Source organism: Diceros bicornis, chromosome 5 (assembly GCF_020826845.1).
Source record: "Diceros bicornis minor isolate mBicDic1 chromosome 5, mDicBic1.mat.cur, whole genome shotgun sequence".
In the NCBI taxonomy this organism is placed as follows: domain Eukaryota; kingdom Metazoa; phylum Chordata; class Mammalia; order Perissodactyla; family Rhinocerotidae; genus Diceros; species Diceros bicornis.
The window spans coordinates 72,714,067-72,742,058 of record NC_080744.1 but is presented as its reverse complement, the minus strand read 5'-3'; the positions used below and the strand labels follow the sequence as shown (position 1 = coordinate 72,742,058).

Here is a 27,992-nt window from a genome sequence, read left to right as displayed (position 1 = left end):
GGCGGCGGCGGCGTCGGCGAGGCCTGCGGTTGTTGGGGGCGGGTTCCCCTCGGCGCTCCCCCATGGAGGAGGCGAAGCGCACGGCTGCAGCCCCGAATGCCCAAACTTCCCACTGGACGGCGAAGAAGCGGGTGGCCTCGCGAGCGCAAGAGAGGGCGGCCCATGCGGCCTGTGTGGGAGTGTGAGCGGAGGTGACCGGAGCGGAGAGCGGAGGGGAAGCGGCGCCGCCGGCCCGCCGGCTGGGGTGAGGCCGCCGCTCTTTTTCCCTTTCCGGCAGGGGCTAAGGGGCTAACTCTGGGCGGGCCTGCCCGGCTTGAGTCGCCTTTCTTTTCCCTGGGGACTGAGCCCCGCGCCTGCTGAGATGGACGCGGTTTTCCTCGTACCCTGCATCGGGGAATCCCATCGTGAGTTGAATTGCCATTAAGTACCACGGAAACCTGGCTTGGCCCTGTCGGGGGCGCGTGTTCATTAAGGTCATTAAAATAGTTTTTCCTCTGTCGTGAGTTTTAGAAGATTGTTTCTGCTGCTCAGAGATAGTAACTGACAATGGAATAAGCTTTAGAAGTCTGCTGTAACGTTTGAACCGGGCTGTTTTAATTTTCTAACTTTTATAAAGTCACCGAATCCGGGCTCCCTCTCTGTACAACTGTACAAAACTCAGTATACGTCTAATTTTGTGTTTGTGTGTCTTTAATCTCTTTACTAGATTTTTCAATTCATTTAATACAGGACTACGTCTTAGTTTTGTTTCTAGAAAGTCTCTAAATACCATATGCCCAGTTAGTACTTCTTTTTTTAAAGTAATAAGAATATGAGAGGATAGAGATCTTTGTTTCATTCCAGTAGGCTGTCTGTTGAAGCGGTATGTTATGCACGGTTGAGTAGGTTTCATGTTACTTGCTACGTACAACGAGTATGGCGGCTAATAACCACATTTTAAAAAGTACTTAGTAACTGTTCAGTCCTTTTGCCTACTTCTGTATTTTCTTCTTTCCGGGCCGGAGTCACTCTGCTAGGGTTTAACACTTTAAATGAGAATAAAGAGTATTATTTACTGGGAAATGAGAGTGAATAAGTCATCTCTAACCTCTTCCAGCCTTTTTTTTTCATAAGAGAGAACATATTAAACTCACATGTAAGTTAAATTTTTAGTTTATAATTAATGTTGCTAAATTAGGGTTGGAGATTTAGGTTCTGCAGTATTTATAAGTACTGCTTTTAAAAATAATTAGTCAAATGAGAGGTCAGAAAAAAATGAAAGCAGTGGAAACCAGGTGGAAGTAAAGACTAAGAACTCTGAAGTTTTAATATGATGTGGGCAGCCCATATAGAAGTAAAGTCCAGTGAACACTTAGGTTCCATTTCAGGCTAACTTTCTGTGTGGTCCTCTGCATGTGATTTAAGCTCTGGGAGATTTAGTTTCTTTAGCTGTAAGGTGGGGGTAACGATACTTTCTTCTCATTATTGTGTGGATTAGAAATAATGTATACAATCACCTAGAACAGTGCCTCCATAGGTGTTCAGTAAGTGGTAGCTGTTACTATTAGAGAGAAATAACAAAGAAAGAACTACACTAGTTTTCAGGATATTTCTAGTGTATAGAAATACTCTGCGGTGGTAACCTACCTACCCTTGCTCACTCAGTGTCAGCCACAGTGGCCTTTCTTTTCCTAGAAAACTGCATACCTGCTCATACCTCCGTGCCTTTGCACTTGCTGCTTCTCTCCTTTGTTCTTTTCCTGTCTCTCTTAAGCCTTTGCTCAATGTTACCTTCTCCACTAGGCCTCCTGACCAACCGAGTTAAAATAGAAGTCTCGCAACCCAACTCCCCATTGCCCTTAATAGGCTTTACTTTTCACCATAGCATTCACCACCTTCTATTATAATGTCTTTATTTATTTTTCTATTGTCTTGCCTACCTCCAACAGAAGGTAAACTCCATGAGGGCAGAGTTTTGGTCTGTTTTATTCACTGCTGTATCCCTGTTTCTAGAACATAGAGTGTATTCATGTAAATATTTGTTGGTTGAGTAAATAAGTATACCACCTGTCCACAGGGAGCCGCAGTGAAGCTGATATGAGTCATGTACATAAGTAATCATAATAAAGGCTAGTAAAGAGTCCAAAGAGAGGTACAGGTCAAAGGCTAGGGAATTCAGAAAAGACTGATTACTCTGGCTTATGGAAGTCAAGCAGGGCTTCATTGTGGAGGTGCTTTCTGAACTGGGTCCTTAAAGACAAAACAGATAATGTAAACAAAGATATGGAGGAGGAAAAGCAATAGGTAAGAATGGCAGCAGTGTGTTGATCTCTGGTAGAACACAGGGTATGTGAAATACTGTATTGGGAAATAAGATTTAAAAGATAAGTTTGGAACAAATGGTGAAAGGTCTTAGTTACTGGCTTACAAAATTTGGTCTTCCTGTAAACAGTGGGTAGCCATTCTAAGTTTTTAAAAGCTGAATGAGATGGCAAAGACGTGTATTATAGAGCAGTGTGACAGCATCATGTGTTTAAACTGGATTAGGGTAAGGAGAGACATGGAGGCGTGAGGCCGTATTTCACTGTAGACTCCGTCTGCCACCCTTGGCGCTTGTATCCAGGTGGGGTGATGAGGATGGTGAAGCCACGGTCAGAACACAGGGTGGAGCAGATTGGGTAAGAAGACGATGACCTAGACTGAGAGCCTGGTTTGAGCTGCCACTTGTTCGTGTTCCACCTCTGGGACTAAAGGGAGACTTCAGTGGGAGAGGGAAAAGGCTGAGAATGAGGAGACCTGGGTTCTAGTCCTGGTTCTGCTACCCACCAGCTGCAAAACAACTTACTTAACATATCTGTGCCTCTTTTCTCATCGTGCGGCCTTTCCACATATCTTTTCAAGCTTTTGTGAAAATGAAATGTCAGAAGTGCTGTGACAAGTTTTAAAGCAGTAAATGTACCTTAGTTGGTATAATTTTTGAAGTTAGCTAACTTTGGTGATGGTGTTGCCTACTGTTAGCCATTTTGCAAAGCAAATCTTAGTTTAGGCTTTCCTTATAGATATTAGAATGTTAGTTCATGTTTTCCTGTTCCTTAAATTACGTGTTTTCCACATTTTAGAAGGTGGACCAATTTTATTTTCTTTGAGATGTATTCCTTTCATTTTGACATACTTGCAGTTAATGAAAGTTAACATTATAAGTATTTGTAAATATTAGTAAAATCAGTTGTGAAAATTATGTTAAAATATAGAAAGGACAAACTGGAAATTCTTTAAAAAATTTTTTTTAAATTTTTATTTATTTATTTTTTTTGGGAGGAAGATTAGCCCTGAACTAACATCTGTTGCCAATCCTCCTCTTTTTGCTGGGGAAAATTGGCCCTACGCTAACATCTGCCTATCTTTCTCTATTAGATATGTGGGACACCTGCCACAGCATGACTTGATGAGCAGTGTGTAGGTCTGCGCCCGGGATCTGAACCCGAGAACCGCGGGCCACCGAAGCGGAGCATGCAAACTTAACCACTTTGCCACTGGGCCGGCCCCTGGAAATTCTAGAAGTCTTTAAAAGTGTGTTTAAAATTTGAATAGATATTTTCAGAATTTTCAGTTTCCTCAGCTGTGGAATCCTTGAGGACGGGGACTTTTGATCATCTTTAGAACTCCAGTACCTGGCACATAATAGCTACTCAGTATATGTTTATTGAACAGATGGCTACATATAAATAACAGTAATAGCCATGGGGTGGGAAAGTGGAACCTTCCACCTGATTTCCTCTGAGAGGTAAGATGGACAGGTTACTACTTGGAGCTTGTTGTCTCTGGTTTGAAAACCTAGTTGAAGTGAAACTTAGCAAGTTTTCTTGTTTAGCTGTCTTTAAACCTGGCCCTGCCTCATAGCTAATCCTTAAGACATAAAAAATAATCTCTGTTTCAGGCTCTCCCACGTGTGATTGACCTTCGGTTACAAAGAGTGGGAGCAGAGCATTATCAGGTCTGAGAATAGCAGAGCAGCTCATTCCTTTCAGGACATTCACATTGATGTCCTATTTTCAAACTGTAAGTCAAATGAGATAATTCATTTACTTAGTGGCTGAAGCCTGCTTTATAATTGACAACAATTTTATGTTGCTTGTCATCCTTCCCTCCCTGCCTCCCCCCCATAGTTCCATGAGTGAACAAACAAAGCAAATAACCTTAATTCTAGAAAGGCTTATAAATCAAATTCACCACTATAAATGAGTGCCTTTTGTTTGGAAACCACCACAAAGATCCAAAGTCATTGTCTTTAAGGACCTTAGAGTGTATCTTCAAAGATAGAACAGTAATTGAGAATTAAATTTTATGAGGCCAACTATAAATAAAATAAGTGCAAAGGAGAGAAAAATGCCTGTGGACTGGCGCTGTTGGAGAAGTCTTTGTAGCACAGCTTGAAGCATGACCTGGCCTTGTGTGAAGAGCAGGCTATAAGTAGTGGGTAGGAGGACAGGAAGGCCATGGTGCGTCTGGGCAGTGATGACACTTGTCTTAAAGGAGCCACGATCCTGTATTGGGAAATGAAGTGGGCAGGAGGGATGTAGCTCTCCAGCCACATGCATAAGATGGACCAAAGTGGTCAAAAAAGGCCTTCTCTCTACTTTTGTGTGTTTGAAATTTTCCATAATAAATAGATAAAAATAAAAAAGAAAGAGGGAAATAGCTTTTAAATGGTATTGTGAAACTTTACGTAAAATAAATGTGGAGAAAATTTGTATATAGGTATAGTAAAATTAGGAGCAATGAACTTTCAGTGACCTAAGGATAAAATGAATAAGATTCTATTATAATGCATTGTTCTAATCACCTCTTCTTCACCTTGTTGGTAGGGGAGGGATTCTTTCCCCACGGTACCTGACACTGGGTAGATGAGAGCGTCCGCAGTTTATTAGGCAGTTATACTTGGTCTGGGAAGGAGGACACCGAACACCACACAGGGCCACACGGGGGCTGCAGAGTGAAGAACCAGGGGCTGTGGGAGGCAGGCTTTGTAATAACGAGAGGTTGAGGTGCCCCTTGGTTCTTGCAAGAGGATGTGTTTGGCTTGCTTTAATAATTCTGCAGTCTGGCAGGGCAGTGAAGCCCACTGCTCTTGGATAAGCAGGAACTCTGCCCAGCCCCCATGATAAGTAGGGTTGATTGGCCTCAGGACCTATCCACAGGAGCAGAGTAGGGAGGAGAACTTGTGGTTAGGCCATTGAAAAGCCTTCCGGTTTTACCAGCTGTCAAGGCAGCACATAATATTGAGTCTTAATTTTAGACCTTACACCACATTGTATGTAACTTGCATTTAGTGAAACTTAACATTATTGGTAAATATTAGTAAATTAATAGTTACACATTTGGTATTTGCAAGTCAGGTTTATGTAAGTAAAGTCTGAATTTAGATTTGTGAGGCTATCATTATCCTGGGATTGGAATTATAGATAAACTTGACTTGTTTCTGGGTATCATTCTTGCAGATAGCAAAGTTCCATTTTATTGATTCTAGAACTGTAAGTTGGCTTATTCTGTTTAGACCTTCAAAAGGGAGATTTATGAACCAGGGAACTTTAAGTAGTCACTTTCTTAGTAGAACTTGTGTGGTAATTAAGAACATTGCTCCACGAAGATGATGGTTAAAAGAGGAGGATGATTTCATTAAAGTTAGGTGACCCTTGCTTGTTAGAAGGATATACCTGCCAAGTGGGCTGAAGTGTTTGGTAGCTAGGTTTCTTTACTCCCAGATTTCCAGACTTTATTACTATTATCTTTGCATTTTCACTTGTATGTGATACTATCACTTCCCAGCATACTTTGGCAGCTTTTTACAGTTCTTAAGTTTATAGGCTATAAAACTGGTTACATTTTAGGATGCTGATCTAAATGATGCAGTGGTTTTCTATCTAGTAATGACCACTCAAGAATAGCCAACTTTGTTTTTTTAGGGCCAGTTACATATGATTCCATTCATCTGTAGTCACCCAGAAAATATACATTAAGACATATTTTGAGATTGTGAGATAGCTAGGTGCACAGGATAAAAAAGGTGACTTGTGCAGGAGCCGAGGAGCTAGCAGTCTGCTGAGGGACACTGGGTTGTAAATAGGGCTAAACAGTCGTTTAAGGTGTAGTGAGGACACTGTTAGCACACTTTTTTAATTACATAATGTAGAGAAATAATGCTTGCCCCTAACCATTTTGATCCTGAATTCTCTGCCTCCCCCTCTCCCTGCATATGTCTGCATCTCTGAACAAACTGATTGTCACAGTCAACGAGGCTCTCCTATCAAATTATTCCACAGGCAAGCTGCAGTTAAGTTGAGGATTGAGGTGACCAGTGTTTGGCATATAAAGAGGGCAATAGCTTGTTTTATTTTAATTTAAAAATCAGCAATGATCTTATAGATTGTTTAGCTGCTTTCTTTTTTTGTGTGTATCTGTTAAGGTTGTGACTCATCCAAGGTCGTGCACCCAGCTAGAGGCAGAACTATCTCCAGATTCCCCACCTAGGACTTTTCTCAACACATAACTTACTTTAGGAGTGGCATTGGGAGGACTGGGGGTACTTTTCCAAATCCCTTATGAGAGAGATCAGTTCTGAAAAGGTTTCAAGTTGATAGCTAATCTTATGTGTATTGAATGTAACTGGGGATACTTACAAAAATTCAGAGCACCTTCCCGACTTTAGTGTCTTATCTTCTTTCCATGTTGCAGTATTATCTTGTCCTGGATTATGGGGTTACCTTGCTTTGGGGACTTGCTAGTGGTTTCTATCCTGGGATCCCTGCAGCTCTTGGAGCACTGCAGGATGTGTTGTAAAAACCTTAATATGGAAATGTCCAAACATACACAAAAGTAGAGAGAATAATACAGTGAACCCTTGTGTACCCAGCACTCATCTTTAACAGTGATCCCCATTTTCTGCAGACATGTTTTGGTTTTTAAAAAATCTGATGGGAATTTTATAGTTACCTGTAGTAAGCCTGTTCAGGTGTATAACTTAGCTGTCTCAGTGGCATGTAGCAATAAGCTATGATTATTTTATGATCATGCTCACAGGTCTGTGGGTCAGCGGGGATGGCTCTGGTCTGTGTGTTTTTGCTCTTCACACAGCAATGGCAGGGTGCAAAGGGGCAAGCAGAAGTATGGGGGTCCTCTTAGGTCTAGACTTGGAACTGGCACTCTGTCACTTATACTCACTTCCTGTTGAAAACAAGCCACATGGCCATGCCCCAAATTAGCGGGGTGGGGAAGACTATTCTCGTGGAAGTGTTCCGGGAACCATAATGTAACTCAATAGGCAAATCAAAACAGTGGCCCTTTCCCTTTATTTGGAATGTCAGCTAAGTGTGAACATACTGTTTACCATTATTACAGTACATTATCACCCCTTATTTAACTGTCTCTTGTCTGTCTCCCCAGTGAAGACTAAAAGCTATCACCATTCTGTCCAGAGAGCTTAGCATAATGCTTAGTGAACACAGCATAGGTTCGGTAAATGCTGTTTGAGTGCATGGATAAAGTAATTGAGGGGCTAGGTGGATAGGAAATTAAGTTGCTTTTGTTAAAGGCCAGAGTCTTGTAACCTGGAGAAAGGAAAAACTTGTCTAGTCAGTGAGGATTAATGAATGAGCGAGGATCCTGACTGAATTGCAGATTAGTTCTGGGACTCAGTAGCTAAATTGTGGGACTAAAATCTCAAGACATACCAGATAGTTGGGCTGGCAGTTAGTTATAATCAATCATAAATCTTGTTGCTGAATGTTTTTCCCTCAGCAGAGTACATGAGTTGGCCATTTGGAAAAAAATTTGCAGTCTGGTAAGCCTCTGCTTCCTGTCTAGTCTCATGGCTTGAGCCCTCTAGGTCTGTGGCCCTCATGTTCTCTAAAAAGTACATCAGTGCCACACCTGTACCCTGGCAAATATCTGGCTGCTAGAATCATCATCCTCTGCTAACAAAATAATGTGGAATCTCCCTACACACCCCCAAATAGGAAATAAATTACTATATGCTTATATCTACATAGATTTCTGAGAAGAAAATGTATGGATGAGAAAATTTTGAGTTTTTCTGTATAGGTTATTTAAAAAGGACATGTTTGGGTGCTGGCCTGGTGGCACAGTGGTTAAGTTCACGTGTGCCGCTTTGGCGGCCCTGGGGTTAGCGAGTTCGCATCCCCGGCATGGACCTACACACCCGTGGCTCATTAAGGCATGCTGTGGCGGCATCCCACATACAAAATAGAGGAAGATTGGTGCAGATGTTAGCTCAGGAACAATCTTCCTAACCAAAAAAAAGGCCATATTTCTGAAATTGGTAATTGTATTTTTAAACTAGATTTGTGTATATATTATGAAATGATTACCACAATAAGTTTAGTTAACATCCATCACTCACATAGTTACAAATTTTTTTTCTTGTGATGAGAACTTTTAAGATGTACTCTCTTAGCCACTTTCAAATATACAATATAGTATTGCTAACTATAGTCACCGTGCTGTACGTTACATCCCCAGAACTTATTTATTTTATAATTGGAATTTTGTACCTTTTGACCACCTTCACCCATTTCCACCACCCCTCCCCATCCCCCTGCCTCTGGTAAGCCACCAATCTGTTCTCTGTTTCTATGAGTTCAGTTTTTAAGTATAGTTTTATATCGTGATCCCATCTTTTACCGTAATTGGAAGAAATAGAATTAGTGTTAAATATAAATAGTAAATATATTTATTATCAATAGTAGTAATAAACGAAGTATTATTCCTTTATGAGAAGAGAATTGGAGTAAAATTTTGAACTGCATATGAGCTGTCATGATTTTGAACTGCATATGAGCTGTCATGATCATTCTATGAAAATCTCATTTTGTTTTTTGCATTGTTTAGATTTGAAGACTGCATCATCCTGCATCCAGTACCAGCAGTTTCTCTGTTCTGTGATCAATGTGATTCACAAGAACTTCTTAAGTAACAAACGAAATGAGCCAGGGGCATGGAAAATATGACTTTTATATTGGTCTGGGATTGGCTATGAGCTCCAGCATTTTCATTGGAGGGAGTTTCATTTTGAAAAAAAAAGGCCTTCTGCGACTTGCCAGAAAAGGCTCCATGAGAGCAGGTAGGTTATGTCCTATGTGACTTTGAAATGACATCATTGTGTGCTTATGTACTCAAATTCTTCGCCTGTAGGAGATCACATCTTCGTTCCTAGTGAGTTTATTCACAAGTTTGAACTGTGCAAGAGTTGTGAATGTTTATAGAGAATCAGTCATCAGTTTTGTAATGAGAAAAATAAAAAGTGAGATGTCAAAATAAGTTAGTTAGTAAATAAATCACTCCTGCAGTTATTATCAAAGTGGGAATAGGGACCAATGCCCAATTAGCATCCAGCCATTTCTTTAAATTTTGATATGTCTGCAGAGAAGGAAATAAGGGTGTATCAATAGAAGCAGAATCTTATTGAAGGTTAGGATCTTTTGTCTACGATAGTGGAAGTTTGACGTTTGCCTTAGACATTTTTCTTGATGATCTCAAATTGGCAGGAAGGAAAGAGAGGGCTTCCCTGGGTTGAAGAGTACTCAGTTCAGTGAACTTCTGAAGGGTGGTGTAGCTTGTTTCCCCAGAAACTGCTGACAAGTCTTGAGACCCTGGGGGATACTATCGTATGTGATTGAACCCCACTCTGACTTCGTGTGACTTCCCAGCATTATGTTGCATTTGGGTCATGTTCCATCATTCAAGCCTCTGCTTCACTTCTAGACCTGCTTCTCATAGGAAGACCTGCTTTGGCAGTGAAAAATACCACCCTCTTTTTCTTTCCTGTGCCATCTCTATGGTCAAACCTAATCGAGCAATCTTTAAACAATAGCCTCTATTGGAGTTTAGTGGACAGAGGAGAAAGTATTGATGTATACTGCTTGAACAAGTATATTTCTCATTCTTGGTCCTAAGGTAGGTATTCTCATTGTTTGTGGTGGATATACTTGTCGAAGTGTTCTTTTGCAGTGGCTTTTTTTTTCGGACAATAGCTTAAGTACCGACTGCTTCCTGATTTTATCAGTTTGGTTGGGAGGAATGTCAAGTGAAAAAGCAGGATGAGCATCCTAGCAGCCCCAGACTGTGAGCAGTGCGCAGTCTTTGTATGTCTGTTCAGTATAGGACCCCTTTCTCCAAAGTTACTACCTCATAAGTAGGGCTAACCCACACCTAAATGGCTTATTCACTTTCAGACTAGTTCATTTGAAGTTGGGCTACTTCTTATTGGTTTATTTTCTTTGCTTTGTTTATTGAAGCTGAGTTCGCAAAACAAAAGAATGAAGTATGATCTGAATATAAGGATTAATTTAATTCCTTCACTCAACAGTATAGTACAAACCTAAATATTTTTGACATTCTCATGGTCCTCACATCCCTTTTCTAAGATAATCATAAAAATTTTATCTAAGAAATTCCCTTATACAGTCATGATGAAACCTTTGTTCAAAGTAGTAATAGTCAACAAATGAGATATTTTGAAATCTGTCATTACTAATAGTTGTCATAAATTTACAGGAGTCTAATAATCTTCCAAACAAGTGAAATATTTTTTCATTCACAGGTCAAGGTGGCCATGCGTATCTTAAAGAATGGTTGTGGTGGGCTGGACTGCTATCAAGTATGTATAGAAAACATTTGAAGAAAATATAGCTGTATATTGAAATATTTGCATATGCTAGCAAATTTTAAAACTTTAAATAAACCCTTTAAATAAATAAAAGTTATTTATTATATAATAATAAATAATAAAACATAAATAAAATTAAATAAATAACTAAAAAATTTTAAAAGGCTTTTTTAATGAACAAAACTCAAAATATGTAAAATTTAAGCCTGGTAAAAGTCATTTAGCAGTTTAATAGCTCATTTAATTAGAATGAGAAGACTTTGTTTTACCTATCTGATTGAAATGTCTGGTATACCTCTGTGTTTTTTAAAATTCTGCTCAGTTTAAGAAGGTAATTTTGAAAGTGAATGATCATAGAAAACATCCTGTTTTTAATTTCTGCCCCTCCATTGATTTTCATTCCAAATTGGAAAGGAGGTGTGCATTTGATAAGACTATCCATGCTTGTTTTGATGATTACTTTTAAAAAAGTACATAGAAAAAATGATCCTTAACACACTGAGCCTTAGCGGTTAAGTGCACGTGCTCCGCTACTGGCAGCCTGTGTTCGGATCCCAGCTGCGCACTGACGCACCACTTGTGGGGCCGTGCTGAGGCAGCGTCCTGCATAAGAACACCTAGAAGGATGTGTAACTATGATGTACAACTATCTACTGGGGCTTTGGGAAGAAAAGGGGGAAAAAAAAAAAAGGAGGAAGATTGGCAATAGATGTTAGCTCAGGGCCCGTCTTCCTCAGCAAAAAGGAGGATTGGCATGGATGTTAGCTCAGGGCTGACTTTCTTCATAAAAAAAAAAAAGACACTGAGCCTTCAAAGTATTCAGAATTAAATTATGGAAATATTTTTTCTGAGCTTAAAAACAGTTGAAATAACAGAGAGACTGATTTGACTGTTCATTCAACAAATATTTATTGGTCATTTCTGGTATGCCAGGTGTTGTTCTTGGTGCTGGAGATACACTAGTCAAATAAATAAACAGGAAAATCCTCACCCACATGAGACTTATTCTAGATGGAAGACAAACAATAAATAAGATAAATACATTAGAATGTGCGTGTGTTAGTGATAAATGCTAACGTTTGCTAGGAGTAAAGTAGGAAGGGTATGTAATAAAACGAAGAATAGATAGGTTTCAATTTTAGATGGGGGGACAGGGCAGGCCTCACTGAAAAGATAATATTTGAGTAGAAAATGTAAAGGAAGTGAGGGAGCTGACCATATGGATATTTGGGGGAAGAACCTTTTAAGCAGGAGGAAACAGTAAATGTGAAGGCCATGAGGCAGGACCATGCCTGGCCTTTTAAAGTGTGATAGGCAGCCTCCAAGATAGGCCACAAAGATTCTTTCCCTCTGGTATTCACACCTTTGTATAATTCCCCCTCACGCTGAATTATGGCTGGTCCAGTGTGACCAAAGAATACAGCAGAAGTGATGATGTGTGACTCTGAGGCTAAGTCATCAGAGGCATTGTGGTTTTGCCTTGATTGCTTGGATTACTCACTCTGAGGGAAGCCAACTACTGTGCTGTGAGGACACTCAGGCAGCCTGAAGAGAGACCCCCAGGCTACAGCCAGTACTGACTTGCCAGTCATGTGAGTGAGCCACCTTGAATGTGCCTCCTCCAGCTCCAGTCCAGCCTTCAGATGACTGCAGCCCAGATTATATCTTGACTGCAACCTCTTGAAGAACTCTGAATGAGAAGTACCTACCTGTCCCTTTCTGAAGTCTTGACCAACAGAAACTATGAGAAATCATGAAGTCTTGACCAACAGAAAACATGGCTTTTGCTGTTTTCAGCTGTCACATTTTGGAGTGCTTTGTTGTGCAGCACTGGATTACTAAAATGTCAGGAAACATTAAAGAGGCAAGAATAGTAAGGGAGTGAATGTGGGGTGAAGTAGCAGGGGATAATTTCAGAGAAGTAATGAGGGCCTAGATCATGTGGGGCTCTGTAGGTCATAGAAAGGCCTTTGATTTTTGTGTTTGATGGGAAGTCATTGAAGACTTTTTTTTTTTTTTTTTGGTGAGGAAGATTAGCCCTGGGCTAACATCTGTTGCCAGTCCTCCTCTTTTTGCTGAGGAAGATCAGCCCTAGGGTAACATCCGTGCCCATCTTCCTCTGTATGTGGGATGCCAGCCACAGCATGGCTTGATGAGTGGTGCGTAGGTCCGCCCCCAGGATTTGAACCTGCGAACTTTGGGCCGTGGGAGTGGAGCATGTGAACTTAACCACTACACCACTGGGCCGGCCCTCTCATTGGAGACTTGAGCAAAGGGGTGACATGATCTAACTTAAGTTTTAATAGGATCTCTCAGACTCTATGTTGAGGCATAAAGACTGCATAGGGGCAGAATCAGAGAAACCAGGTAGGAGGCTATTGCAGTAATCAGGCAAAAGGTAGTGACATGGACCAGGATGGTTGCCGTGGGTGTGGTGAGACGTGGTAGAATTCTGGATATGTTTTGAAGGTAGAACTGATAAGATTTGCTGAAAACAAGTTAAAAGGCTGGACAGCATATAAAAAGCATCCTCTTAAAAGCATCAAAGAGCCAACAAAATAGTGAAGAATTACCAAGCCAAGATCAGGAAAAGGTGTAGAGCTCAGAAGGGTAAGCTCGAGACACTTCTGCCCTAAAGGTAATTGCAGACTCCAGAGCAGGAAGCTGAGAGAGAAACTGAACCTTTAAACTAGGTTAATAAGGGTGAGAGTCAAGTGCTGCCCAGAATGGGAACCACGACGTGCTCTGAGCTGGTACTCAGGAAAGGCTGTACCTTGGGATTGAGGTGAAGACTGTGCAATATCTGGTCATTCCTGAAGACTATATCATCTCTAACCCTGGTCGTGAACTGCTAGTGCTCTCTGCACTTGGCAGAAGAAAGCAAAAGTTTTCTCGTGAAGATATACTATCCTGACCTTAAACTGTTTATTTAAGTAATTTTAAAATGTCCAGGAAAAGAAAAAAACGAGATTAAGAAAATTTAGCAAAAACAACAGGTAGAAACTGACCCACAGCCTCTCCAGATATTGGAAGTATCATGACCATAAAACCACTGTGCTTACTACAAAGAACTGTAGTTCTAGCAATAAACTGGGAACTATAATGGCATTGCAGATTTGGAGAAGAACTAAAAAGAAATTATGAAATTGAAAAATGGACTAACAAAAATGGGATGAATTAGTTTAACAGTAGATTAGGCATGGCTGAAAAGAGACTTAGTGAACTGATGACAGTTTGGAAGAAATTATCGAAAATGAAGCAGAGACAAAAGGATGGAAAATATAGATAAGAGTGTTATGGAATGTAGAGGATTCAGTGAATAATTGCAGTCTTAGAATAAGAAGGGACAAAGGGAATGGAGGAGAAGTGATATTCGAAGAGAAGATGGCTGAGAATTTTCCAAAACTGTCCAAAGTTATCAAATCACAGATTCAAGAAGTCTAACAAGACCTACTCAGAATCTGTAAAAAGAAAACTGGACCTAGACACATCGTAGTAAAACTGATGAAAACCAAAGACAGAACATCTTAAAAGCAGTCAGAGGGAAAAAAAAGAGTACCATCAAAGGAGTGACAGATTGATGGCTGAGTTTTCAACATTTCAACGCTATTAAACAGTAGAATATGTAGTGGAATATACAGTGGAAATGTATCTTCAAAGTGCTGAAAAAAGTAGCTGGCAGAAGAATATTCAGTGAAAATATCCTTTAAGAATAAAACTAAAGATGTTTTGGACAAACCGATGCTATAACTACTGTGCAAATTTAAAAAGGTGTTCTGTTAGCACCAAGAAATCTATCCAGAAATCTGTCCACAAAGAAATCTATCCAAATGTTAGAGATGCAGGAAGAGAAAGTGGTGAGTACATTGTATAGAGTACATCGGAGTGAATGTTAATAAAAAAAATAAAGTGGTTCATGGACTTAAAATATCCACACATAAAATTAAAATACACAAAAATAATAAGTTGGAAGGGAGAAAATGGATTAAAGTGTTCTTTGGTTCTGGCATTGTCTGGAAGGAGAATAAAGCAAAAACATTAACATTAGAGTTGCAGGTTAAGGATACATGTTGTAAGAGTATTCAGTAAAAAGAGAGAAGGAGCATATAACTTCATAATTAATGGAGGAAAGAATAGAATAATAAAAAATTTTAAAGCAAGAAAGATGAGGAAAAACATAGAATATGCAGGACAGATAGCACATAAGAAAATGAAAGTAACCAAAATCCAGAAAGTGAGACTTTCTTCCAGTTTTTTTTTTTTTTAAGAAGTCAATGTCATGGATAAATAGGAGTGGGAGACTATCCTAGATAAAAAGGTACTTGAGACATTGCAGATAAATTCCTTGATGAATTCTAGAAGGAACAGACCATCTGTAAAAGACATTTTGACGATTATAGGGGAAATTTGAATATGAATTGCTTATTAGAATATATTAGATGGTATTAGAGGTTTATTGTTAATTTTATTAGATGTGATAATGGTTTTGAGCTTAAGTTGGAAGTATCTTTTTCAAGATATACATATTTCCATGTATGTGGAGTGAGATGTCATGACACTTGTAATTTGTTAAAATATTAGCAAAAAGAAAACACGTTTATTTTAAAAAGGGAAGATCAAAAACACATTTGGGAAAATGGTTACATCTAAGTCTGGGTTGTGGATATATAGCTGTCATTTATATTTTGTTTTTCTGAATATTTGAAGTGTTTCATTACTGGTCTTTAAAAAGTTTGAAATAAAAACCTTTAAAAATGAATGATACATTTAAATCCAGATATATCAGTAACTACCTTACACGAAATGCCCTAGTTAAAAGGCAAAGAGTATTGTACTGCAATTATAAAAAGAAATAACAGAAACCAACTACGTGCCATTTACAAGATGCACACATAAAACATAAGGATGTAGAGTGGGGGGCCGGCCCCGTGGCGTAGTGGTTAGGTGCACGCGCGCTGCACTGCTGGCGACCCGGGTTAGGATCCCGGGCAAGCACCGATGCACTGCTTGTCAGACCATGCTGTGGCGGCGTCCTATATAAAGTAGAGGAAGAGGGGCACAGATGTTAGCCCAGGGCCAGTCTTCCTCAGCAAAAGAGGAGGATTGGCATGGATGTTAGCTCTGGGCTAATCTTCACACACACACACACATACACACAAAAAAGATGTAGAATGGCTGAAAGAGAAAGATGGAAAAACACTCCTGAAGAAAGGTGAGATTTTTGTTATTGATATTAGACAAAATATACTTCAAGGCAACAAACAGTACTGGAGATAGAGGATTATTTCTTATAGATCAAAGGTTCAACTCATCAGGAAGCTTTAACAGTTCTAACTTTATTTAATAATATGGCCTTGAAATATGCAAAGCAGCAGTTGACAGAACAGCAAGGGGTAGTAAACAAATCCAAAATCTTGTGGTGAGATTTTATTCTAACATTCTTAGCAGTTGATAGGGCAAGCAGAGTAAAACCATTAAGGCTATGAAAATTTGAACAGCAAATTTAACAAACTTAGTGGACATACGTCACTGAACTCAACTTCAGATTTACATTCTTTTCAAGTGCATATGGAATATTTATACAGATTGGCTATTTGCTGGACCATAAAGCCAGTCTTAAATTTTTCAAAGGATTTAATGAAGTATTTTCACAGATTATAATTACATTAGAAATCAATAACAAAAATATAACATGAAAATCTCGTGTGTGGAAATATAGAAATACACTTTTATGTAACCCATGGTTCAAAGAAGTCAGAATGGAAATTAGAAAATATTTTTAAAATAGGCTTAAATTAGAAAATACTTTAATATGTTGATGCCAAATACAAAATATCATAACTTGTGGAATACAATTGGAGTAATTAGAGTAAAATTTATGGTTTCAAATAAATATAATTGAAAATAAGAAAAACGAGGCATCTAATTCAAGAAAATAGGAGAAGAGTGGCAAAATAAAACCAAAAATGTAGAAGGAAGCAAATAAAGAGAAGAGCTAGAATTATTAAATAGAAAACAAAGGGCATTAAAGCCAACGTTTAGCTCTGTGGTCAGAATAATGAAATTGATAAACCTTTTGTTGAAATTGATCGAGAAAAAGAGAAGGTGGAATAGCTAAGTGATGTAACTCGGGTTTTGTAGATATTAACAGGATGTTATAAACATTTTTATTCCAGTAACTATAAAACTTAGAAAAAATAGACAAATTTTTGGGGGGAAATAGAAAACTAGAATACTCCTCTAACTTAATACAGTTGAATCTGTAGTTTTAAAACCTTTGCATATGTTAAACCCTGGGCCCAGATGGATTCATTGGCAAGTTCTGCAGTCATTTAAAGAAGAAATAATTGCAATCTTAAGAAATTTCCTAATAATAGAAAAAGGGATATACGTTCCCCATTCTTCTTAAACAGGCTAGCGTAATCCTAATACCAAAACCTGACTGGGACAGAATAAGAAAGGAAAAATACAGTCTAGTCTCATTCATGAATGTATATGTAAAAATCCTAAACAAAATAATAAATCATGAGCAAGTTAGATTTATTCTAGGGATGCAAAGTTGGCATAACTTGGGAAACCAATCACCATAATCTGCCATGCAAATTATATAATTTCAGTGAAATTCAGCAACTATTCGTGACTAAAAAGAAACCATTTCAGGTAAGTAATTTAAGTGAATTTCCTTAATATGATAAAGGATTTCTAAGAAAAAAAAAGTTCAGACAATCACACAGTAAACACCAAAATGGGGAAATATTGAAGGCTTTCTTTTTGAAACTGGAAACAAGCAAATGACCTCTCATCACTCTTTCAATACATTACTGGAATTTCTAGCCAATACAATAGTGCAAGGGAGGAAAATAGAGGATTAGAAAGGAATATATAAATTTGTTATTTGCTGGTTGTATGATTGTGAGAATATACAGATAAATTATAAAATTAAAATTTAGCAAGGTTGTTGGATACAAAGTCAACATACAAAACTTAGCGGTGTTTCTATATATCAGCAACAAACAATAGGAAATGTTAAGATGTTATGATCTACATATAAGTTTTAAAAACTGGAATTACTTAGTTTTAAATCTAACAAATGATAGGAAAGATTCCCACAAAATGAAAATATTTCTGAGAAAAAGAAGAAAAATAGAGGGATATATGATTTTCATGGATTGAAAGATTCATTATTGCCAAGTTGTCATTTCTCTCCATTCTGACTTCCAAGTTAAATGCTATTCCATTTAAAACCCTAGGTGGTTATGTGGTACATGATAAGTTGATTTTAAAATTTATATGGAAATACAGAAGTCCAAGAAAAGCAAAGATACTCTTTAAGAAGCAGAGGTGAAAAGACTTGCTCTACTGGATATCATGACTTATTATGAAGTTACACTGATTAAGTCAGTATGGTATTGTGCCAAGATAGATACACAGACCGATAGAATAGAGTGGGGAACCCTGAAACAGACCCATGGACAGAATATTTATGAGACAGGTGGCACTGAGGTAGGGAAATGTGCTTTTTAGTAAATATTGCTGTAATAGTCCATATGGAAAAGAATAAAGTTGGATTCTTACCTCACTCCATTAATATCAACTCCAGATTGTTCATAAGCTTAAATGTGAAAGCCAGAACACTAAAAGATTTAGAGGATAAAGAATTTCAAGAAAGCTTTTTTTTTTTTTTAAATTATAATTTTTATTTATTTATTTATTTTCCCCCAAAGCCCCAGTAGGTAGTTGTACATCATAGTTTAACATCCTTCTAGTTGCTGTACGTGGGACGCGGCCTCAGCATAGCGGGAGAAGCGGTGCGTTGGTGCGCGCCCGGGATCCGAACCCAGACCGCCAGCAGCAGAGTGTGCGCACTTAACCGCTAAGCCACAGGGCCGGCCCATCAAGAAAGATTTCTTATACAAGTTGTATGAAGCACTAACCATAAAGGAAATTTAAAAAATTTTTTTTAATTGATGTTTTAATGGTTTATAACATTGTGAAATTTTGGGTTGTACATTTTTGTTTGTCCATCACCATATATATGTCTCCTTTCATCCCTTGTGCCCACCCCCTACCCCCATTGCCCCTGGTAACCACAATACAGTTTTCTCTGTCCATGTGTTGGTTTATATTCCACATATGCGTGAGATCATACAGTGTTTGTCTTTCTCTTTCTGGCTTATTTCAGTTAACATAATACCCTCCAGGCCCATCCATGTTGTTGCAAATGGGACAATTTTGTTAGAGGAAAATATTTTAAAACTTGACATCAAAATTAAGAACCTTTGATCAAAAGAGTTTAAGAGAATGAAAAGGCAAATCACAGAGTGTAAAAAAAATAATGACAATGTTTTTAAGCTACAAAAGATTCATGTCCAAAATATAGAATTACCTGAAATCAGTAAGAGAAAACAGCCTAATAGAAAGGGGGAAAACTTGAACAGCTACTTCACTGAAAGATTTCACTTAGCCAATAAACACATGAAAAGGGGAAATGCGGGTGGGCCCCGTGGCTTAGCAGTTAAGTGCGCGCGCTCCGCTACTGGCAGCCCAGGTTCGGATCCCGGGCGCGCACCGATGTACCGCTTCTCTGGCCATGCTGAGGCCGCGTCCCACATACAGCAACTAGAAGGATGTGCAACTATGACATACAACTATCTACTGGGGCTTTGGCGGGGGGAAGGAGGAGGATTGGCAATAGATGTTAGCTCAGAGCCGGTCTTCCTCAGCAAAAAGAGGAGGATTATAATTTTATTTATTTATTTCTTTTTCCCCAAAGCCCCAGTAGATAGTTGTATGTCGTAGTTGCACATCCTTCTAGTTGCTGTATGTGGGACGCGGCCTCAGCATGGCCGGAGAAGCCGTGCGTCGGTGCACGCCCGGGATCCGAACCCGGGCCGCCAGCAGTGGAGCGCACGCACTCAACCGCCAAGCCTCAACCGCCAAGCCACGGGGCCGGCCCAAGAGGAGGATTAGCATGGATGTTAGCTCAGGGCTGATCTCCCTCCCCCTCTCCCCCTCCCCCCCCTCCCCCCTCCGTCTCCCTCTCCCTCTCCCTCTCCCTCTCCCCCTCTCCCTCTCCCCCTCTCCCTCTCCCCCTCTCCCCCCCCCCACACACACACAGAAATGCAAATTGAAAGCATAATAAAGTAATCCAATGCCCCATTAACACATTAGCAAACTTTTAAATCTAACAGTACGGAGTGTTGGGGAGAGTGGGACAAAGGGAGCTCTCCACACACTGCTGAGTGAAATTGGACATAACCATTTTGGAAAACAGTAGCAGAGAGTGATCCTTGTATGAGATCACCTCCCTCCCCTGCATAAGATTCCCCAGTGGCTTTTAAATTCAGATGAAATCCTTATCAGGGCTCAAAAAGGTCCTGTACCATGAGGCCCTGGCTGCCTCTGACTCCCCGGCCACTCTCCATGTTAATTGCTCTGCTGGAGCCATCCTAGCTTCCTTGGCTCTGATGTGCCAACCATTGTCTTGAGTCAGGGTTTTGTACTTGCTGTTCTCCCTGCTTGGGATGCTTTCCCCCCACATAGCTGCAGGTAAATCCTTCACTTCATGTCAGGCTGGTCAGTTTCCATCAGATACCCTTGCCTGGCACCACGATCCTGCCCTCACCAGCAAGCACTCTGTTCTTTTCCCTCGCTTTGTTTTTCTACAAAACATGTTTACCCACTAGACATGTATGTTTTCCCCCACTAAAATGTAAGTTTTAGGAAATAAATAAGTATAAATAAATACCTATTAAAGTTTTTTATTTAAAAAAACCAATATGGAAGCATAAATTAGATCAATTAAAATTATAGATTTGTATTATTTTTTTTTTTGTGAGGAAGATCGGCCCTGAGCTAACATCTGCCAATCTTCCTCTTTTTTTGCTGAGGAATACTGGCCCTGGGCTAACATTCCATGCCCATCTTCCTCCACTTTATAGGGGATGCCGCCACAGCATGGCTTGACAAGCGGTGCGTCGGTGCGCGCCTGGGATCTGAACTGGTGAACCCTGGCCGCTGCAGCGGAGCGCGCACACTTAACCGCTTGCGCCACCGGGCCAGCCCCTAGATTTGTATTATTTTTAATTGGTTTGGACTCTATTGATAATTTACAGGAGAAGCCTTATGAATGGAGAAAATGTGGAGATTACTAAATACAATTGAAATAGTATATAAAAAATATGTAAATAAAATGCAAGCATTTCCATTTTGAGTAGATATCTTCCTATCTGAGAGTTTTCTTTTGTTGTCCCTCTCCCAGTGGGAGCAGGCGAGGTGGCCAACTTTGCTGCGTATGCCTTTGCACCAGCCACCCTAGTGACTCCGTTAGGAGCTCTCAGCGTACTAGTAAGGTAAGGGACTGCGCTTCACGTGTAGAAACAGCGGGCAGTGTTTTAGTCCCTGAAGTGTTCAGTACCATCTGATTACACATGTTCAGCATCATTGACATTTAAACAACCTTGAGAACTTTTTTTAATTACTGTGTAGTAATTTGCTTTTAAAAAGTTATCTTCTGTGCATAGACAAGCTATCAGTTTGTGTGGACAATGCACTTATGCTTTGTCTTGCTTGTATTTAGAGCCAGCACTAGACCTACTTTGATTTCAATTTTTTTAGAAATTCCAAGTTCCACCTCTCAGAACATTTATCATTTGAGACATGTACACTTTGGTAAGTGGTGGTTGGTGCTGAGCAGATTTCTATACCTACTACAGAAAATTATTGATTGGGGCAAGGTTATGTACCCCTGAAGACTGGCCTGGGGTCCTCATTTGGAAGGAGCAGTCCAAGACTTACCCTATTTCTGGTATTTCAATGATTAGCCCAAACAGCTAAGCCCATACTAAAGTTGATTTTAGTTGCTACTCCCAAAGTTGATTGCAGATACGTATTTTTATTTTTTTTTCAAGATAGCATAAAACAATGTTATATGTAAATTATAATTTTTCAAGATTATGTATATTATATATACTGTATAAAGATATATTATGGTACATGTCTTTTACCTTTAATTTTCTGTATATTATGCCATTATTATATTTATAGGTTTATACAGTATTTTTTTTTAGATTTGGATAAAACTATAAGTATTAAAACGATAATTTAATTAATAGGCAAATTATATAGAATTAAATGAACATGTAAGAAGGATACATCAACCAGTGGGGATAAATTAAATTTGAGCAAATTTTAAGCATTGGACTGGATGTAGATTCTGAATTAGAATATAAATTTGTACCATAGCTCCACTTATTGTAAATTTCATATTGATTTCCTACAGTAGAGAGATGGTAACTATGCTGGTTATTGTGGGATGAAGCAGATGTTCCCTAGAAACTTCCATCTTATGATTGTGCATTTTGTTTACCTTGTCTGAAAGCCAGAATCTTTATAAACTCAGTGTTTTAGTTTGAGTTCAGTAATTTAAATTCTGAGTTGTGTTGATATTTAAAAATGAGAGAAATAGCTGATTATTTTAATGTTCTTCACCTTCCCCCCATTTTAGTGCCATTCTTTCTTCATACTTTCTAAATGAAAGACTTAATCTTCATGGGAAAATTGGATGTTTGCTAAGTATTCTGGGATCTACAGTTATGGTCATTCATGCTCCAAAAGAAGAGGAGATTGAGACTTTAAATGAAATGTCTCACAAGCTAAGGGACCCAGGTAAGAAAAAAAGAAAAGCTTTATTATTAGTCTTACTATATTTTACTTTTTAATTTAGTTTTTATTTTAATAAAAATTTTATGTGCATGTAAAGAGGCAAATTGTTCTACGTGGCTTATTATGAAAAATAGAAGTTGTTCTCCCCCGCCAACCCCTAACCCCTTGTTTCTTTGGCTTTAGGCATTATCTGTTATATCTATTACTTGTTGTATCTATTTAGTTTTGTTTAAATGATTTGTTTACATTATCATCACTACTTAACTTTTATTCTCAGCTTAGACATATAATACATTATGATTACTTTTTCCTTCTTGTTTGACTTATATTTTTCATAAACTACTAATTATCTTGTTTGCTTAGTTTTCTGTGGATTTATCAGTCCATCTTGAAGCTCTTCCCCAGTGGTCTAATTCTGCCCTCAGTAATTTCACACAGCTTAGGTGTTCTTGCAGTCTCATCTCTTTTGGAAATCTCTCTCCCAGAGCCTTGTGAGGCCTTAGTCTAGACTGATGTCTTGAGGCTGCCATCACAGGTATCCTGGATTTTCCTTCATCAGCATCCTGGGGGATCCCTTCACTTTGTTTTTTCTTGGATCTCTTGTCTCCTGAATCCTGGGTTGGCTCCTTCATTTTGGTGGAGCCACTCTTATAAGAGACAAGAAAGGCACAGAAAAGATGAGACTGTTTGAGACCTTGTATATATCAAAATGCCTTTAATCTACTGTGACCACATTGTCTTCTTACTTGCAGTGTTGCTGCTGAGAAATCAAACAACAGCTGATTCTTTATCTTTTACATGTGACTGATCTTTTGTCTTTGGAAACCTTTAGGATATCCTCTTTGCCCTCATTGTCTGACATTTCCCACTGACATGCCTAGATATGGGTCAATTTTTATCCATTGTGCTAGGTACTTGATGGATCGTTTTAATTTGAAAATCCATGCCTTACTCTGGGGAATTGAATTACTCCTTTGATATTCTTCTCTGTTTTCTTTTTGTAAAATTCTTCTTCTATTGATTGGACCTCCTGAACTAGACCTTTAATTTTTTTTTTTGTTTTATAATTTTATTTATTTATTTATTTATTTTTCCCCCAAAGCCCCAGTAGATAGCTGTATGTCATAGTTGCACATCCTTCTAGTTGCTGTATGTGGGACGCGGCCTCAGCATGGCCGGAGAAGCAGTGCGTTGGTGCGCGCCTGGGATCCGAACCCGGGCCACCAACAGCGGAGCACGCGCACTTAACCGCTAAGCCACCGGGCTGGCCCTAGACCTTTAATTTTCTTATGTATTTTTTCCTCATATTTTTACCATTTTGCCTTTTTGTTCTGTCTTCTGGGAGATTTCCTCAGTGTCATCTTCCAGCCTTTGAGTTTTTATTTCTGCTATTATATTTTTAATTTCCAAATGCTTGCTTTTGTTCTTTATTGTTATTTTATTTTTTTATTGTAGCAAAAAACATGTAACATGAAGTTCACCCTCCCAACAGTTTTGAGATGTGCAGTACAGTATTGTCAGCCACATGCATGGTGTTGTGCAGCAGGTCCCTGGAGAGTCTTGTTTTAAATTCTTTGTCTGCAAACGTCAATATCAGGATTATTTGTGGGCCTGTTTCTATGATCTGTTTTTTCTTTTGTTTTCAGTCCTTTAGTTTTGTATTTTGGCAGTTTTGATTGAATGCTGGACATAGTATATTAAAAAGTGTAAAGGCTCTAAGTGATGTTTTTTTCCTTCAGAGAGATCTTAAATTTCTTTTGGCAGATAAGAGTACAGCAGCTCCCCTTCAACCTGAAGCATTGTTTCAAGCTTTGTTGGGGCCAGTTTCTTGCCAGTTTCCTTTATTCTTGGTCATAGCCCTTCTGGCTATCAGCTGATAGCCTGGGATGTTTATTTGGACCCCTCCACTTCAGTGAGCTGTGAACACCAGTGTCTGTCTCAGCACCCCAAGACTGTGGGTCTCTTGCTCAGCCCTCTGGCCTCCTTACCAGGCCTTCCGCTTGGCTCCTCTGACCTAGACATGTGTGGCTTCTGTGCGCCTGCAAACACCTTAAGGGGAACTGCACACAGAAATTTGGGCTTACTTCCCTTCAGTTCCATCCTTTCTGGAATCCTGACCCATTATGTCCCAGCTGCTTAGGCAGCCCAAAATTCCAACTTTTTTTTTTTTTTTTTTTTTTTTTTTACCTAGTCTACTGAAACTTCCACAAGCCTCACGTCACCCCTTTCTGCTGGCTTTTATGCCCATCCTTACTCTCTGCTCTGGAATTGGCAGTTGTCTCAAGGGAAGAAGCAGAGGTGATTGTTGGCCTAATTTCAAGGTGCTTCAGTTTTCTCCAGGTTTTGGCCCCTCAAGTTCTGGCTGCTTTGATTGCTCTGGTATTTTATCATTGTCTCTCTGAGTATATTAATGGTGGTTTTCATTGTTTTTGTGGGATGGTGATTTATCTGTTTTGAAGTTTTCCTCTGTCTCTGTGGAGCAAACAAAGGCTTTCCTTTTCTATGTTTGTTTTGGTACCTCTCCTAGTGATCCCTGGCTGCCTTCTGAAAAGCAGGGTGGTCAGATCCCCAGCAAGGTCTCTTGCCTGGCTGCCAGCATCCTGGGAGTTGAGTGGGGAAGAGGGAGTTAATGTCATAGACGTATGCCTTACCCCAGCCCCCTATTTTTGTGTGCTACCCACACACTCAGCTGGCCCAGACTCCTCCAGTTCACTGTGGCAGGGGAAACAGTCACTCAGATGTCCGGAACTGGGCAGGGATCTGGGGTCTCATTGCTTCTTTTTTTTTTTTCTTTTTTCTCCCCAAAGCCCCCAGTACATAGTTGTATATCCTAGTTGTTCATTGCTTCTTGAATGGACTTTCAGCCAGGCCTTGTCTTCAGTCTCCCCTTCACTCTGCTTCCAGAGGTACTTTGTATCTTGAGAGCATTCTGTGCTATAAACTGGGTCACTTGCTAATCTTTAATCACTGCTGATGTGGGAGTCACCTTTCTTGGATCTGCTTTATCAGTTAGTTATTAGTTATCTTCTGCTTTCTGTCTTCCATACATTGTTGCTATCATTGCCTTACCTGTTCTTGTTTTTGTGTGTTTGCTTCTTTAAAACTCCTATTACTATTTTTTTAGCAGAGTTTGAGGAGTGAACAGAGTAAATGCATGTGACTTCTGTGCCTGTTCCCTCATCTTAAAATGCAGATGATAGTATGTGTCTTACAGGATAGTTGTGAGGATTAAATGAGTTAATCAGTGCAAATTGCTGAGAGAAGTGCCCAGTCCACAGTGCTACCCAGTTATCAGCCGTTATCATGCTGGGTTCAGTTCTCCATGTTCAACCAGAACTCCGACAGTATTCAAGTTCTTTTATTGATTTGCTTTTTACCCCAGAGGTTGTCCCTAGATTTAAATTTTAAAAATTTACTTGTTTTAGGACAAATTTGATTTGTAACTCCTGTTCTTTTTTAGTGGCTATAAATTGTTGAGCATTCAAGTTCATCTCATGATTTCTCTCCACTAGTTTCTGATTGTTCTGTGTATCTGTCCTTGGAGTTAGAGCACTCCAGTGGGTGGGGAGTAGTGAGATGTTCTAGGATAGACGGCTCTGAATCAGCCTGATTCCATTTTCTTTGATAGAATTATCATGAGGCCTAAAATGCTATTTTAAAAATGTTAGTGGTATAACAATTTGTGAATGTGAAGGATAGTTTAGTCTTCCAGTGTGTACATCTAACTAAATTTTTATGAGTGTACTTTTGCTGGGGCAGCAAAAGAAAGCTGATTTTTATCTTAGGGACACACGTTTTCTCCTTCCTATTGAGTTAATATTTTGTTTTGGATTCTCAGTTTTCTTTTAGTACTTAAACATTTGACTAAATATAACTTTACTTTGCCTCCTCCAGGTTTTGTGGTCTTTGCAACACTTGTGGTCATTGTGTCCTTGATATTAATCTTCGTGGTGGGACCTCGCCATGGACAGACAAACATTCTTGTGTACATAACAATCTGCTCGGTCATTGGTGCATTTTCAGTCTCCTGTGTTAAGGGCCTGGGCATTGCTATCAAAGAGCTGTTTGCTGGAAAGCCTGTGCTGCGACATCCCCTGGCCTGGATTCTGCTGCTGAGCCTCATAGTCTGTGTGAGCACACAGATTAATTACCTGAACAGGGCCCTGGACATATTCAACACTTCCATCGTGACTCCAATATATTATGTGTTCTTTACAACATCCGTTTTAACTTGTTCAGCTATTCTTTTTAAGGAGTGGCAAGATATGCCTGTTGATGATGTCATTGGTACTTTGAGTGGCTTCTTTACAATCATTGTGGGAATATTCTTGTTGCATGCCTTTAAAGACGTCAGCTTTAGTCTAGCAAGTCTGCCCGTGTCTTTTCGAAAAGATGAAAAAGCAATGAATGGCAATCTCTCTAATATGTATGAAGTTCTTAATAATGAAGAAAGCTTAACCTGTGGAATTGAACAACACACTGGTGAAAATATTTCCCGAAGAAATGGAAATTTGACAGCTTTTTAAGAAAGATGTAATTAAAAGGTTCATCTATAATTGTGTTATAAAGCGAATCTGAATATCAGAATGTGTCTGAAAAAAGCATTGTTCTCAAATTAATATTCTCTAGAGACAATCTTTTTTAATATTTCACTAATTTGGACCAAGAAATTACTTCTCTTTTATTTAAATGATGGTGGCTCACTAAAATGACCTCCGTATGTGGCCAATTTCTATTAACATTGTATTATTGTAGAGGTATTTTAAATTTTCCTTCACCAAAATCTAAAAGCACTACTAATGACAGTTTTAAGTCTATAAAAATGCTTTATTTTTTCATTGGTGATGAAAGTCTGGAATGTACATCTGTGATCCCTACTCTATCAAACTCTGACCATTTTAAGGCTTTTTGATTTAAAAAAGAACAAAATTATCCCAATATATTATCCTATAATTTACCTTGCCTATAAAAATGACTCCTGTTTGATGAATTATTTTAATTTTGAAATGTTAGCTTGAGAGAATCTGAAGTTATCAAATGAAGGAAACTCATTTACAAAACAAGGGTAAGAAATCACCCCACAGAAATATTTCTCAGGCTGTGACTTGTCACCACACACATTCAGTGGCCTTCCTAGACAACACCTTGTTAAACCAGTGCTGCAGCCCAGCTGGTTTTATTCTTAGTTACTGTAATCCCCTGGTACCTGGAAACTTGATTAACCATGTTACATCAGCTCTTGTACTTTTCAATATATTTTCATAATGAGTTATGTCATTTAGATCTTCTAACAACTCTGGGAAGTAAAGTCAGAAGACTAGGGTAATTTCTTAAATTTAGCTCATGTTATAATAAAAAGACAAATTGAAACAAAGTTCTTTTCTAAGTCTGAATGCTTAGAACAAACTTAAGATGTTTGTAGAATATGGTTTCTTTGTACCAAGTATTTTACTTAGCTTAGGAGGTCATTTGGACCACTATATATTTTGGCCTTTTAAAAACGTCCGTGAAGAAAAATGTTTATAGAAAATTTCCAATGTATGCAAAAAAGGTAGACTAGTATAATGAACTCTGTCCAGCTTTGAAACCTATCATCATAGCAATTAATTGGTAGCAATTAATTGGTCTTAGGAAAAAAGTTGACAGTTTCCACCTGGGTAGTAGGAAG

General features: G+C 39.0%; 1 protein-coding gene across 3 annotated transcripts; it reads left to right on the top strand.

Moving 5' to 3' along the window:
- On the top strand, positions 1–27,698 carry NIPA2 (NIPA magnesium transporter 2). 3 transcript variants are annotated; one of them, XM_058542225.1, is made up of 6 exons: positions 1–244; positions 8,884–9,115; positions 10,595–10,651; positions 20,922–21,012; positions 22,167–22,327; positions 26,219–27,698. In XM_058542225.1, exons 2-6 carry the CDS (start codon positions 8,977–8,979, stop codon positions 26,848–26,850), a joined length of 1,080 nt encoding a protein of 359 aa, XP_058398208.1. In that variant the 5' UTR covers positions 1–244; positions 8,884–8,976; the 3' UTR covers positions 26,851–27,698. The 3 variants fall into 3 exon arrangements, with proteins under 3 accessions (XP_058398208.1, XP_058398209.1, XP_058398210.1); XM_058542226.1 differs by lacking the exon at positions 1–244 and adding an exon at positions 252–404; XM_058542227.1 differs by lacking the exon at positions 1–244 and adding an exon at positions 455–473.
- Positions 27,699–27,992: the final 294 nt, after the last annotated feature.

What these genes read in the sequence shown, in the direction of transcription:
- NIPA2 (XM_058542225.1), top strand. Translation starts at nt 8,977, where the DNA reads ATGAGCCAGGGGCATGGAAAATATGACTTTTATATTGGTCTGGGATTG. An exon ending in AAAAGGCTCCATGAGAGCAG is followed by an intron (nt 9,116 to 10,594) that starts GTAGGTTATGTC and finishes TTTCATTCACAG; the next exon opens with GTCAAGGTGGCCATGCGTAT. An exon ending in GCTCTCAGCGTACTAGTAAG is followed by an intron (nt 21,013 to 22,166) that starts GTAAGGGACTGC and finishes CCCCCATTTTAG; the next exon opens with TGCCATTCTTTCTTCATACT.